This window comes from Talaromyces proteolyticus (assembly GCF_021365285.1).
Source record: "Talaromyces proteolyticus strain PMI_201 chromosome Unknown BGW36scaffold_4, whole genome shotgun sequence".
In the NCBI taxonomy this organism is placed as follows: domain Eukaryota; kingdom Fungi; phylum Ascomycota; class Eurotiomycetes; order Eurotiales; family Trichocomaceae; genus Talaromyces; species Talaromyces proteolyticus.
Window position 1 is genome coordinate 1,951,425 of NW_025764280.1, and position 15,046 is coordinate 1,966,470.

General features: G+C 45.7%; 3 protein-coding genes across 3 annotated transcripts; all 3 read right to left on the reverse strand.

The window, feature by feature from the left end:
- Positions 1-5,549: 5,549 nt before the first annotated feature.
- On the reverse strand, positions 5,550-9,550 carry BGW36DRAFT_338627 (splicing factor 3b, subunit 1). The gene is made up of 2 exons (XM_046213016.1): positions 9,338-9,550; positions 5,550-9,285 (listed from the first exon to the last, which is right to left on the reverse strand). The coding sequence occupies exons 1-2, from the start codon at positions 9,345-9,347 to the stop codon at positions 5,633-5,635; spliced, it is 3,663 nt and encodes a 1,220-aa protein (XP_046074492.1). The 5' UTR covers positions 9,348-9,550; the 3' UTR covers positions 5,550-5,632.
- A 219-nt stretch (positions 9,551-9,769) lies between these two features.
- On the reverse strand, positions 9,770-10,935 carry BGW36DRAFT_374973 (uncharacterized protein). Its single transcript, XM_046215720.1, has one exon. It carries the CDS (start codon positions 10,498-10,500, stop codon positions 10,111-10,113), a length of 390 nt encoding a protein of 129 aa, XP_046074493.1. The 5' UTR covers positions 10,501-10,935; the 3' UTR covers positions 9,770-10,110.
- Positions 10,936-12,652: 1,717 nt separating this feature from the next.
- Positions 12,653-13,801, reverse strand: BGW36DRAFT_291886 (alcohol dehydrogenase; the record flags this gene model as incomplete). Its single annotated transcript, XM_046210875.1, has 2 exons — positions 12,653-13,567; positions 13,634-13,801. The coding sequence occupies 2 exons, from the start codon at positions 13,799-13,801 to the stop codon at positions 12,653-12,655; spliced, it is 1,083 nt and encodes a 360-aa protein (XP_046074494.1).
- Positions 13,802-15,046: the final 1,245 nt, after the last annotated feature.

Here is a 15,046-nt window from a genome sequence, read left to right on the forward strand (position 1 = left end):
CTGAATAGCTGCATTGACAGGTGAACGAACCACGCATTGTTAATTCAATGTCAGCCATCTGCTACATCCTCTCGCATCTGAAAGTACAGCTACACACCTTCAGTGTTCACTGCACGAGGTACAGAGGCCAATCAGATGGCGTAGGGCCACTTCTCGAAATAGTAAACACGTAGCAAAAATGCAGCTTATGAAGCGAGATGATGCTATGACTAATATTCATTATTTGGTTTCTGGGTTCACCTCGCAGACTATGTGAACAAAGCGGGGCTCCTGGCCAACCAGGGGGTCTCTACTTTCCATTCAATTTTCAACTTTTGATCCCCTTTGCAATTTATCAACTTGTCTTCGGCAGCATTTGAGACGAGCGAATGTTGATATCAATATTCGAGGATGTCGACGTAGAGGAGTCATTACTATTATGAGAACGGCACTATTCTTTATATGCAATATATCGCAGCATCTACGTACAGACATACTACAGAGTATCCGTACATACTACATACTAAAAACAGAGGACGGGGTGTGGAGCCCCACTCCTGCAGGCTGGATCCTCGCAGCGCCGTACCTGCACACCGACGTCACCAGTAGCAGCACTTCCCTACCAGTTCCTTCCCCCTACGGCAGCTGTGAAGCATCTCTGTTGCTCGCGATAAGCATTACTTAGTCCACAAGACTGAAAGCCAAGACAGATGGGATCCTGGCTGCAGCATCTCACCTAGGAAATAGCCAACTATCCCCGTAGCGAATCATCCCTCTGCGCTCTCCAGTTTTCCCCAACATTCACACGCTGGTTTGGACATTCCAATCCTCGTGACCGCGCAATGCAACCAGCATGACATTTTTAATCCCGAATTCAGAATATCCTGTCCCAATTTCCAAACCATCACACGCAGAAGAAACATGGGTGGGCAAGCTGCCATGTTTCACTTGCCGGAAACCACATCCAGTCAAATTACCGCGAGATGTTGCATTCACTTTTTGTCAATTCTTATCCTTATCCATTGTCCCTTAAGTGATCCCTTAACCTTCACGGATTGATACCCTGGTCGACATAGCCATCTGTCACGCAAAGGCTGCACCGTGAGACCACGTCGTCACGGACCACGATCTACCGCCACCATGCAGTCGAGTGGATGCATGTCGCCCCGCCACGGACCCCAACTATTCAAGCTTCGAGCTAAGAATCGGTGGGCAGGGTGCTATGCGGATGCGCCGAGCGAACGGGCAAGGTCCGAGCTGGCATGTTCTCGGGTCAAGAACCCAACTTTAGTAATGGTAATGATAATAATAGATAGCATGTAGGCGATTGTGTTGGTTGAGTGGGAGACCGGTAGAAGGTACAACGCTGCACGGGGTCTCCGGGTGGAGGAATCTTGAGGGGTTCGTGCAAGCAGCCAATCAGCGCAGTGCCGTGCCGCGGTGTGGGCGCTTTGCCAAGCCGAGGCAGATGCCAGGAACGATGCAAGGGTAAATTCTTCCGGTGCCAATACTTGGATATACTGTGTATTCCTTGATCCTCTGATGATGGATATTCTATTCACTACGTTACCTGTTTCATGTTGATAGTCAATATTAGAAGTGGTAGAGTGCAGACTGGATCCAGGTCGTACCGGTGGCCCGGTCGTAATCCGTGTGAAATCACATGTTACATCAATTGATGTCACCGCGATATATAAAACACCAACGTTTGAAAAAGGACGTATAATATAATCAACTGATGACGATAATAGCAATAATATATGTTGGTTTGATGTGAAATATGTAATTGCACCATTGACTCAAGTAAGCAGTCACTCCTATCTGAGACATCTGGACATTTGACACTGCTGATGCCGCAACGTCGCAACACCGACTAGCTGTTGCGACTCTGCGCGGCAGACGTTCGTATATGCAGTGGATAATTGGGTATAAGCAGTCAGATAGAAAGTCAAATAAACTCCATATTAATCTACCAGATAAGCCGATGGATCCTTGTTACTGTATAACGTACTGTAAGCAAGTGCTGAGTAACTTGTCAATAGTAATTAACACGTCCACTGGCCCGGTGATGGAGAAACTAGGATTAACCAGGGAAGCCGGAGATCAGGACCATGAAACGCTTGGGCCGATGCTTCTGGCGCAAGGATGCGGCCCCACGCATCTCATACACGGGATTTACACTGCCACGACATAATATTAATTTTTAATTGCGCAGCAGGCATAACACCAGATATATTATTATGAATACTTTTTGCTACACATGCTATCTCCTCTCTATTTATTGTATTCGCAGTGGTGATAGTTTCTATATTCAACAAAACCAGCCTGGAGACTTATGTACATGTTGACCAAGAATCATAGTATGTAAAGGTTAATAGGTAGAACCAGGGAGGGCCGTGCTGATTGGCCACGCCACTGGATCGTCGCGATGTTCCTGAAAATCCTCGACGGGAAGCCCTCGACGATCCCTGTCGTGCAGAAGATCTCGATAATCGCATCGCGGATCACTTGAGAGCCTCAAGATTGCCAAATCAACTGACGATAAAGATAGCATCTCACGTCTTTTACAATTTTCTCTTTCTTGCTGGACTTGTCGCTGCACGGCAAGTATTCCAAATCCTGCGTATGTAAGTAGCACTAACTCCTACTACGAAACAGCAGCGCCGACCAATGAAAATTTTCCCAGCGCAAAGAGTCTCCGCCCGCACACACACAAAACCCATCACACAAATACGATTACTGCTAGTATGCTGGTGTTATTATAGGGATGATATCATTAACTCCGCCGGGCGCTCGAGCTCCCAGCAAACCAGGGCCAAACTTTGATTGAGTCCTGAACCGTGGATGATAACTTGTTGGTACTGACAATGAGAGGGTGGTTCTGACTTCTGATATCATGGCGCTTCCAACTTCTCCACAAACAAACGCCTCCGGTTGCACGTTCGGGACGCCCAATTTAACTTTCCAGACTATCATATTCCGCGCCTGGGAGATATTGATTTCGCTGATTACTGGTTTGGGGATAGTTGGTACCGGGACTTCGACTCAGACGTCTGCCGAGGTTTTACTGTATTGGCTCGCAATAGTATAATAATTATGTCTTATTATGGATATGGATATGGATTTCAGTAGCCGATTCCTGCGCACTGATGAAAGCTAAGTATGAAAAATATATAGACCGAGGATTAGATCGTACGTGCACTGCATGAGCAAGTAGGAGGCAACAACAAGAGGACGTTATTATTCTGTTATTATGACGACCCCGCTCGCCGACCACAAGATGCCACTCTCACCGCTCATGCTGCATGGAGGCATGGACTAATGAGGTTCTGGGTTCTAACCGAACATGAAGCATGGCTGAACTTTGCAGCGATTACCCCTCAGTCATCCATAAACTGTCACAAGTACCCAACTATCCGGCTGTCCAACTATTTACGGGGTAAAACGTACGGATACATGTACAATAGTCGGGAGGGCGATAATAAGTTTAGACTTGCCTTGCCGCGACAACAGATTCCCAGATTATCATTGGCGAGCAGGCGCCATCGTCAATAGACATGCGAACTAAGCTACGACCGCTCACTAGAAGGAGATGGTACTTGGTAGTGTATAGAGCCTAACGAGAAGACTGAATAATGAGAACGTCTCCACTGGTAGGCCAGCCAATCAGATAACACAGCTGCACGACTTTTCACAAAAAGACAAGTCACATGCAGCTCCTATTGGCTGAAATTCCCGTGCGTGGCAGACTCAAATGTTCTTCAATATTCCGCTGAGTGTAGAATAAATGCAGCTCGACACTCTGCCGTTATTGTGGTGCAGCAGTAAATAGTGCATCTCGGTGGGCAGGATTGCTGCCTGAGTCCGCAGCCCGATTTCGGCAAGTACTCAGCCCCTACAAGTGTGAACGTAAGACTTACTCCTGTCTCTTGCTATAGAATTAAAAAACACTGATGAGAATATTATCATAAGAATAATCTGATCACCCGATAAAGGCTATTAGCGCGAACTGCTCCAGCTTCGCATTGCGCTGGATTGGTTCTGCTGACGAGTGCTGAGGGCCTGAAACACGCCGTCGACGCTGCCAGTGGAGACAGCCCTCTTTTTCTCTTCAACACTAGCAGTGCGTTAACTTTTCGACCCTCACAAGCGCCAATATTATTGAATATTATTATTTGAAATCCGCGTCAAAGCAAGGATAGGTATATACTCATCCGGTTAGTCCTACACAGCCCCTAATCATTAACCCTTCGAGTAATGCGTGCTCAAGAGTAATAATGCGATGCGACCTCGGTTCGCTGTGCGTGCACAAAAGTAAAGTAAAATAACATCGATGCAGTGAACCCCTTATTCACCTTTTCTTGCTCCTAGTCGCATTTGCTGGAGCAGAAAGTAGACTGAAGGAAAGGGGCATCCTCGTTTCGAGACTCCAAGTGAGTCGAAGCAAGGTTCAGGATTCGCCATCATAAATGGTCATAAATGCGTGCGGGTGGAAGCCGCCGGAGGTATGCGTGTCTTGGCATGACATCATAGGATTGCCAACAAGACAAAAGGCAATCAATACAATAAACATCCGATTCTCTACGAGTATCGAAGTTCCCGAAACCATTGATTTGAGGACTTGGTCAAGTGATTCGTATCTCCGATTGTTTTCCTGGACGATATTAGGTGACCGCTTAACGATGGAGTCCAAGATCTATGTTGATGAATCGATCAGTTGTTCTGGCTTGTAGATCTCATGGATTCCACATGCCACGCACATATTTCATCCCGAACTATGTCACAGCATTTCCGAGTATCGCTGTAGGGTTTTCTTCTCTGTTGACGTATGCAGATCCCACCCGCAGATTCCTCGCGTTTTACGCACAACCCACAAATCCTTACGTACAGTAGCAGCAGCATCTGCATCCTTCCGTATCAAGCATGGCTTCAACAACTTCCTCCTAGGATGACGTAGTTGCACGCGCTCATTCTTTGGCGGTACAATACTCGTCTCTACTTTGTACATATCTTAGTTCTGATAGTTCGTAGTTCGCTCGGACGGGTAATGACGAAATGGACGCCTAGCTTATGACTGAGAAATCATGCCCCTTTGTTGTTGTTATGTGTTGGGAGCTAAGCAACATCACCGTCATTATTACTTGTTGGCAGTTACCAGTTGCTACTGTTCAAGACAAGCAAGGTACACAAATTGATTGGATGCAGCGTACAGACTATGGATTACGGAGCATGGGTGTTACACGAGTCTGCTCATAGTTCTCCTCCCTTACTGTTTACATGTGAGATTCCGGCTACGTCGCCAACTGAGAAGGCCCTGTACGTCAGTTCAGGAGCCTCTCGTATGGCATATTGTTGTGTCTGTATGTCATATTTTTGATATTTGGTCTGGATGGGTTGTGGATGATGTCAGATGTGCTTTGACTGATGGTGAGATTCGTATATCGCGCTAGTCTTCGTGATGGCTGAATTGAGTAGATAGATGTAGACGTTTTAGTCTGGTGTTGGTTGATCGAATTGTTGAATGGTATCAATTGATAAGTTAAGGTGTTAGACTACATGGATGTATTTAAATTGATTGTGAATTTATTGATTAATAAAATATCAGTAACACCAGAACCGTGGAATCATTATATAAGCGCCTAAGATATACAAGTTAAAGCACAATATTCAGCTCCGGTCGCGACAATCCATCAGTTTCCAAATCTGGGTAATAAGGAACCATCGCATCCGCGCTTTGTACATACGCATCATTATACAATCTCCAGTATGGCGTACGCACTTTACGCGCAGGATGGAACAGACCTGCCCATACGTAGTTCATTACCACGCCTGTGCCAACTGCCATGCGGATCGCGTCAATCGCTTCGATGATCCGATCAATCACGTGTGGGCTTGTCTCGAAGATGTTCGGGTATAGCAGGTTCAGCAGGTGCACCATGGCGTCTTCGCACCCAAGACCAACCACACCGAGGGCGATATGTTTGACGACGCTAGCTGCTGTTTGACGGTGCACTTGGTCGCGGTCAATTAGAGCGTCTTCTAGTAGAGGAGTAACAGCGTAGACGTAATCTTTGGCCATTTCGCCAATATACTCAAATAGGAAAGACATGGCCTTCAGGACACCGTTTTGAACGTTAAGTTCAGGCACCCGGTACTCGTTCATTAGCGCTGGAAGTACTGTGAATGGCGCGCAGGTTTCTGCGACGATACCGATGGCGACTGCGGTACACACACGCGACTGACGCTCTTGGACTCGTAGATTGTTAAGCAACGTGGCAAGCACGTCCTGAGGACCAATAGCTTTAGCAATGAAACCGAATGTGTTGTTAGCCGCTCGGCGGATACCCTTCTTGTGAGCCTTTAACATGTCTAGTAGCTCAAAGCAGATACGCATCCATTCACGGGCGTTGACTGACTCTGGTCCACGATCGGCAATACGGCCGACCAAGTCGATGGTGTTTTCCTGCACTTTTTCATGCCGATTTCGAAGGATAGGGGTAAGTCTAGGGAGAAGATCACGGATTGGTGGCTGCATCTGGTTGATACCTACGACGGTGACGATAGATCGCAAGGCGCCCAAGATGGAACCCAGAACCTCAGGATATTCTTCACCAAGGTATTCATAAAGTAGAACACTGAGTTTGCCCATAAGAGCGTCCTCGCCGCATTGCTTCATAACCATTGTAACACGAGAAACCAGGTCGGCAGCCTGTTGGCGAACGGTAGCAGACTTGTGGTTCAACCGCCATAGAATAGTACTAACAATTTGAGGGAGATATGGTTTGCATCGGGTACCAAGAGCATTAACAACGGTGCCAAACCCATTCAAGATGACAATGTCTTCAATGCTCTGCTCTTGGAAAGCAAGCAGAACACCATCAATAAGTCGTTCTTCCAGTCTTTCAGAAATATCAGCCGCTCCCAGAGATGCAATTAACTTCTCCACAGTCTCCACCGTCATCTTGCGATAAGCTTCGCTTTCATCCTTGAGGTTGGTTACAATGCGCTCTAAGATCTCGCCGACGCCAACTTTTTGGCCTAGATCCACTGTTGTTTCGACGACTTGGCGGTAGTTGCGCTTATCCAATGCCATGCGCCTTACCCAGAAACTCTTGAAAAAGTCCTGGAGCACGTGTTCTTTCAAGTACTGTGCTGTCACACCATCCGTCTGGGCACATTGAGACACGACCTTCAATACAACCTTTTTCATCTCCTCATCGGGGGAAGAGAATTCACGGAGAAGGATCTCCATAATCTGACTGGTATAGTAATTTGCATATTCTTCGTCCATCAAAGGAATTATATAACCGACAGCCTTCAAGAATCCAGCAAGACCCTTTCCACGCTGCTTTCGAGCACCTGTCCAGAGAGGGTTGAGGATATCATCGAAGCTTTCGATACCGTATGGATTGGCTGCCTCGGCCAATGCGGCAATGGCCAAACTGGTAACAGTTCTGACCTTTGCTTGTTCATCACTGAGGTTGTCTGCAATGCAATCCACCAAGCCCTTCAGGTGCGGCAGAATAGCACATCCCATCAAAATTGGAATTTGTTGAACGATTTTAACACCGGTGTGGCGAGCTTGCCATGATTTCTTACTGCGGCAAACAGCGCGAAGAAAAGGAAGAAGGGCCGGTATACCCAAAGCAGACGCAACCACAGCGAATGCTCGAGCTGTAGTATTTCTCACGTATTCATCAACATGATCAATATCTGGACGCATAGTACTGATCATATGTGCGAGACCAGCGGCCTTAGCCAAATTCGAAATAATTTCTCGACCCTCAACGCGAGCATAGTAGTCCTGATCAATGAGTAGGGGCTCAATAACAACCAAAATTTTGTGTGTGTAGGGTCGAACAAGGTCATCTAGTTTGTAAAGTACGCGGTCAATAACTTTGACAAGCAAATGACGTTCCTGATCCTCTAGTGATTTTTCCATCAAAAGAGGAAGGATTTGGTTGAAAAGAGCTCCAGCTCCGAATTGTCGAGCATTGTCAGTGAGTTGGCGTAGAGCGGTCTTACGCATAGGCGGCGTTCCGTTCTTGACTTTCAAAAGCAGTCGCATAATCTTCCTCTCCTTCAGTTCTTCCACAGATAAAGCATTCTCATCTGCGCCATCCACTAATTTTCCAAAATATGCCATATCCTCTGCTTTGAAAAATTGAAGGTCGCCAACTCCCGGGATATCCGTGGGAAGCTGTTTACCGAGTGTGCGAGCACTCTCTGGTTCCTGCATCATGAAGCCACCATATCCACCTGTGCTGGCCACAGGGGCTGGGGTGCTCGTAAGCTTTCTTGCAGGGTTTCTGATAGGCTCATACCCAGGAGGAGGATCTAGGATCTGATAACCTTCCGAGGGAAGCATCATATCCAAATCTTCATCTGACCAAATACCATTGCGACCAGTGATATCGGTTCCAAAGCCGGGTGCTGATGGGTGCATCGGTGTTGCAAGGCCTGGCTGTCCGACCGGTGTCGCACCGATTCCGGGCGCAACTGGTGCTTGATCCCAGCGGGAGCGACGCTTGGGTGCTTCTTCTGGTGTAGGTACGGCTGGAGTCTGGTCCCATCGCGACTTCTTGGCCTTGGACTCGGTCTCCTCTTGCTCAGATGCAGCGGTCTCGTCTGCAGATGCTACATCCCATCGTTGTTTTCTCTTGCGTCCGGCGGCTACTGCGACAGTGGGGCCAGCATCGAGGTTTTCCTTGTCAGCATCGTCCTTCAGAGTTGCCTGATACTCGACAACATCGCCATTTTCAGCTTGTTTCTCGGAAATGAGTTTCTTGACACGCTCTTCTTCCTTTTCAAGCTCACGAAGGGCCATAACCTCTCGATAGGTCTGACCTTCAGACTCGACATTGGCATGCGCGTTGGCTGCAAAGGGGTCCGCTCGAGTCGGAGTAAGAGGGCCGCGGTTGAACCGGCGCTTCTGGTAATCAGTTTCACGGTCTGCAATCCTGGCAGATTTTTCACGGCCGAGCAGAATGTCCTCCTCCTCAACTCCATTTCCGCTAGCCATTTCATTGATCAGCTCCTTGCTGGCGGTATATTGACCGACCAGCCGATGTCCTGGGTCTGCATCCTCCATATCCTCATCGCCATCTATAGCGATGGAGGTATTGTAACCAGCATACTTATCGGCGCCATTGCGATCATACAACTCCGTGTCGAAGGATTCAGTCAGAGATGCCTTGGTCGAAAAGTCAGTGCGCTGACTGGATGGGTCAAATGTCTTTGAACCTTTTTTTGCAGCGGCAGCGGCATTCCGCTCAGCTTGTAGGCGCCTCACTTGCTCAAAGTCGGCTGGAAGTAAAGTCAGTTGGTGAGATTTTCGCGGGGGGGAGATGTCGCCTACCGTCAGACATATTGGCAGGCTGCAGAACGACACAAGCGATGTCAACTCAGAATAAAGTTGCAAGGCTACATCCAGGGTAGTGAAGTTGACAAACACGATGCGACGTTGGATGGAGGTTGGCCTGTGTCGAATGCGATGATGGGAGGTTGAAGTCGTCGTCGAACGCGATTTTCATCTTTTGCCGCCAGCTGTCCGCAATCAGACTAGCTCTTGATCAAGATCACGTGATTAATTACTTCAGCCAATAGAATATCACAATTCAAGGCCAATTAAAACGCTCACAGTAATACATTAATATGGAGAGTTGCACATACACAGATAATTCTTTGATTTACCATTATCAATATTATCTTTTGTTTATAGAACAGAATCAGCGTTAATATGCATCTGTCGCGTTCAGTTTACTGCATTCTAGTCCAGTCAGGAAAATCATATTAGGTAAGAAGCGTCATATTGAAATAGCTAAATTGTCATCAAGTCATTAGGTGTTTTTGCCTTGTCTTTTTGTTGTCATAATTCTGCACTGTATACATGATTTCCGATAAACAGAGTTTCCATACGCCTTCAGTATCACTCTTTTCATTTGCCAGAGCAAAGTCGAGGTCTTTTTGAAAGAAATATTAATTATCCAATGTCAAGGTATCACTCGGAGCCGGACACGATAGAAGAGGCGATGCGAGGCTAACTCGTCATTTGTCTTCGTTTCTCATTTGGGTAAAGAAAAAATATGGCTTCTTGCTCGCCAGCATGGAAACAAGAAAATCCTTTCCCTTTCACGACCTTGACACCCACCGCCTCTCCTCACGCGACATTTTCGCATAACCGCCATAGTACTCATCTTTGTTCTCAATAGGCGTGACGCAGTAGACTGTCGGCGTATTCTGAAACTGAATAGCCTTCTTACTCGAGCGCGTTGCCGAAGAAGCAGCTGAATTGGTACCCTTCTTCAGAATACTCTTGGACGTGCTCGAGTTGGTGTAAGCATAGGGCTGCGGCACCTGGAAGCTCATGTCTCGCGAGTAAGCTGGGCTCATTGGTGAAGGCGAGACTGGTGTTCGGGGTATTGGAGCTGGCGATCGCAGAGAGAGAACGGGACGAGGAGTGTTTGTGGCAGCAGAAATGCTGAGTGACAGCTTAGGCTTGGCTGCGCGTGCGGCGTACATTTTTGATGAGTTTCTCAAAAAGACCGATATTAAATAGATGAAGTATGGAGTTCGTGAGGACGGATATCCACCAGGGAAATCAGATCCAAAGTGCGGTGTATTATTTAATTCAGAAAAGATACGATTGATCAACAAACGTATCTCTTAGAGGAAAACAAGCAAATTCTTTGACGTCGGTGAAAGAAGAATGGTATTTTTATTGTTTGTGATGTTATGTTTGTCGATTGGACCAGCCAATCTAGGATAAGAAAGATACGAAAATAGAAAAAAGGAAGTAAAAAGATAATGAAAATAGCAACCGATGAAACAGTTAACGTTCGAGAAAGAGCAGAGAGGGATTGGGGCGGCGGCTATATAGTCAGCCTGGGAGGAAGCGAGCAAAGGCCTCGGGGTGGTTGGGGCGGGGTAGACTGCGAGAACTTCATTCATGGAAAGTATATTGCGACTGATTGGGGTTTGTGATGCTGCAGGTTGGTGGTGATTGCTGCACAGCACGCCCAATCAGCGCCCCGGCCTGTCTGTAAGCGCCGGCCGCCTGCACTATCACCAGTCTATCACACATTCTAAGCCAACGAGTCATGTCTGGCTAGCCAATGAATAGTGATACTTTCAGTTTGGACGGATTCCCACCAAAGTACTAACTCATTCTCTACGAAGTTGGCATGAACTTTTAAGGAAAGAAAACTTAGTATACAAACGCAGAGCGATGCCCGGCCAATGAGACCACATACATTTGACAGGCCGTTGGATTTATCAACATCACATACTAGTGTCAAGCGAGCTTGCGGGAACTGATTGATATGAGATAATGGCGCTACTATTAAATTGGCTTTTAGAGTTGTCATCTTGTGACTCATGGCATTGACTGACCCCTCATACTGTCGATCCCGGCCACGGAGTGTCGGACTAGTCCAGACCACAGTATCTCGCTATTATTGGATTGAGTATGTGCTTGCTGTGCATAGCAGCACGTTAGGCACATGATTACATCGTTCGGCTTGCATTTCTTCACACTTAAAGTTTGTGGACCATATACTTTCGATCAATCATTTAGTCGTATTGAAGAGACTATGACCGGAAAGTTGTGAAGAATTGGCATATTGGCGTTTCTGATGTCGGATAGGTGACCAGCACATGTCTCAAGCATAGTTATCTATCGGTAAGCAGGATTTTGAGGTGATAAGAGCCACTCTAAACGAATAATAGTCTAGGACTATTGAAAACTTAGCGAGGCAAAGTCGGATACATCAATAATCGTAGTCGGACATAGCCTAGCTACGTATGCAGTAGGTCGAAAATGATTTTTTTGACGGCCCAAAAATGGATCTAGAATACTATGGGTCTCCGCCAAACTTACCGCAGAACTGATGTGATGTGAAATTCGTACAAATTTCATTAGGGTCAGGAGGAAAATTCTAAGTAATTAGATTGGCGAATTGAATTATTTGAAGACCTGAGTGACCAGAGTAGCCGGTCTAGTATCATGCTTACCTTCTTGATATTTCATTATGCACACAGCTGTTTGGATAGTAAAAAAATAAACTCAACGTGTCAATTTTTCAAACTAATATCAAAAATGAAATTTTGGACCTTCTTACTCATATGCCGAGGCAAAGGCTCTCATATCAGGAAGGCTGAGCGTTATTCAGGACAATGAGAGTCGCTAATCATACCATCCGCAATTGTTTCTTATTTATGAGACACAGAACGGTTTCACAAGAAAAAGCATGTTATAGAGACGGGAGTTTTGATCGCTGCTGGGTTTGCAATGTATATGGCCATTCGCCAGTGCTACTTGAGTGGATACTGATGGATCCTTGAGCGTCATAAGCATCCGCAAATGGAGGATGTCGAGATAATCTTCGTTCACAGCTTGTTCAAATATCATTACATAGTTTTTCTATATCAAGGATTGTTCTTCATATGCCCAAACGTTCCCACCACCATTTTAGTGTTTGTCAATGGTATAAAATACAAGGTAGAAAGAAGAGAAGTATATAGGATATTCAATACAGGCTGAGGGAAGAGTTTAGGATAATAGTTCTATTATGTACATGTATTGATGAGCATGAATTTTAAAAAGTCATTTATTGCTGTGCTCCCTTTAATATGTACAGTATTGGCATATAACACAAATCAATAGCACACCATCTTACTCAACCTTAATAACAACTTTGCCTACATGTCGTCCCTCCATCAAATACTGGTATGCCTCGCGAGCTTCACTGAATTCAAAAACCTTCTCGTCAATCACTGGCTTCAGATCAAGCCTCTCAACTGCACGATTCAATTCCTCAAGCTGTAACTTCGAACCTCCCAATACACCACGAACGGTGATCGCACGGGCTAACGTCGACATCAAACCGGGACCAGATCCAGAATTTCCATCATCCGCAAGGAATCCCACAACAGAAACAGTTCCTTCAAAGCGGACTGCTTTGAGTGATTGATCAAGGGTATTTGCGCCTCCGACGTCAACAACGTGATCCACGCCAACGCCATTGGGTGTGAGTCTTTTTGCAGTTTCTCCCCAGTTTTTGTCTTCGTTGTAATTGATGACGTGTTTCACCCCAAGACTCTTAAGTAGTTCTACCTTCTTGCCTGAAGAGGTTGATGTTGTTGCAATCACAGTCGCCCCTGCTACCACGGCTAATTGGATCACGAAGAGACTAACTCCACCAGTTCCTTGAGTCAGGACAATATCTCCTGGTTTGATCCTTGTGACAGCACTGCTGGTGTTTTCGCTTCCATAGAGAGTATTCCAGGCCGAAATGCCTGCACCGGGTAGTGCACTTGCCTGAATAGCAGACAAATTACGAGGAATAGGTACCAGTCCCTGTTCCTCGTATGTGGCGTACTGGCGTAGCCAACCGTCTGTGCCACCTCCTCCTAGGGTTGACGAAACTTTTTCAAAATCTATTCGGCCGGCTAGATGAATGGGAGTGATTGTAGCAGACACTTTGTCTCCCACCTTGAAAGACTTGACACGAGCGCCTACGGCCACTACAGTACCCGCACCATCCGAGGTAGGAATGTGAGGTATGTTCACAGGAAGGGGATACTGGTTCTGTTTACCAGTGTTAGTTTGTTATCAAAGAATTCCTTTGTGTCAAGGAGGTAAGAGAGAACGAACCCGAATGATGGCTATATCTCGAAAGTTCAAAGATACGGCTTCAACTTTTATCAAGCAGTCGTGGTCTCCAAGAGGTGGAATGGTAACTTCTTGGAGCTGGAGGTCCTGAAGTCCATTCTGGCCGACAACAGCCCATTGAGCAGATGTTTTAGGAATTCGGTATGCCATTCTTGTGTCTTCTATTCCGAACGTATCAATTGATTATGTTCCAGAATTTTCTTCTTTTTCTTTTTTTAATTTAAATCTTTGGGTGCGATACATATGTGGTTGAAATAATGCCGATGGAATACCCCATTGCCCTTTATCTCTTATTCGAGATGACGCCAATTTTTATTTTATTACCATTTTATTCCGATCGTCACCTCATAGTGGTGAATGATTGGTAATAAACGTATTTACAAATTGCATTTTACGAGAACTATCCTCAGTTTCTCCCCCAAAAGTTGACAGATGGATATAATTGGTTCGGCATATAAAGCGTCTTCGGCATCAATTGAGCCGCTCGGATACTAATGAAGAACCCCAGCTCACAGTCGGCCTAAAATTTGTCCGATGATGAACGAAAGTTGAAATTTGAATACTAAAGAAAGTATCCAAGAATGAAATGTTGTCAATTTCTGATTTTAGTGAATTTAGGGCCATGTTGAGGATTATTGACAACGTCTCCCCCTCACGTCTACCTTGATTAAGCCAGTTGGTCTGCCATTTTCTCTCCTTCTCTTTCTTCACCAACTTATACGAAAAAAATATATTGAGTTAGAAACAAAACCGTTGTCTACAATGATAGCTAATGAGAAAGGAAACTTTTCCGGTATACCGCACGTGACTCGCACAGCCCTGTGTTGATCCAAATCGTATGGAGGTTGGGAAGCGTTCAAGTTCATACTGATTTAAAGAATATAATTGCAATAAGGATAAAACAATAATATTCTATACGGAATTATATATTTCAAAGTGAACAAATCCAAGTTCATGGGGATGCTTGGCAATGCGTCATGTTACTTCTGGCAGCACTGAATTCATCTACTACAGTTGGGTCAATTTTGAAGTTTATTAAATGCTTCCTACATGTATTCGTTTAAATACTGAAAATTGTCTTTTCCCTTTCTCTCCAAAATATGAAGACCTCTATCGTCATCAGCTTGTCAGCCACAAAAACTAACTAGTATAACTAGTAAGATTGACCACCAGGAATGTCGGCATACTAAGCGGGGAGAGTTGGTTGCACTAATTCTGGTGAAACATGGGGAACCTGACCGGCTTCAAGAATCTCGACTTGACTATTGATGGAGTCTTATTTATCCGGCTTCTTTTAAATGTGACACTTTCAGATTTTCAATGATATCTCCATGATTCCGCGTGGCATTGGGTGCTATTGATTGGGGCTTGTAGACTGGATTGGCCTATATAATG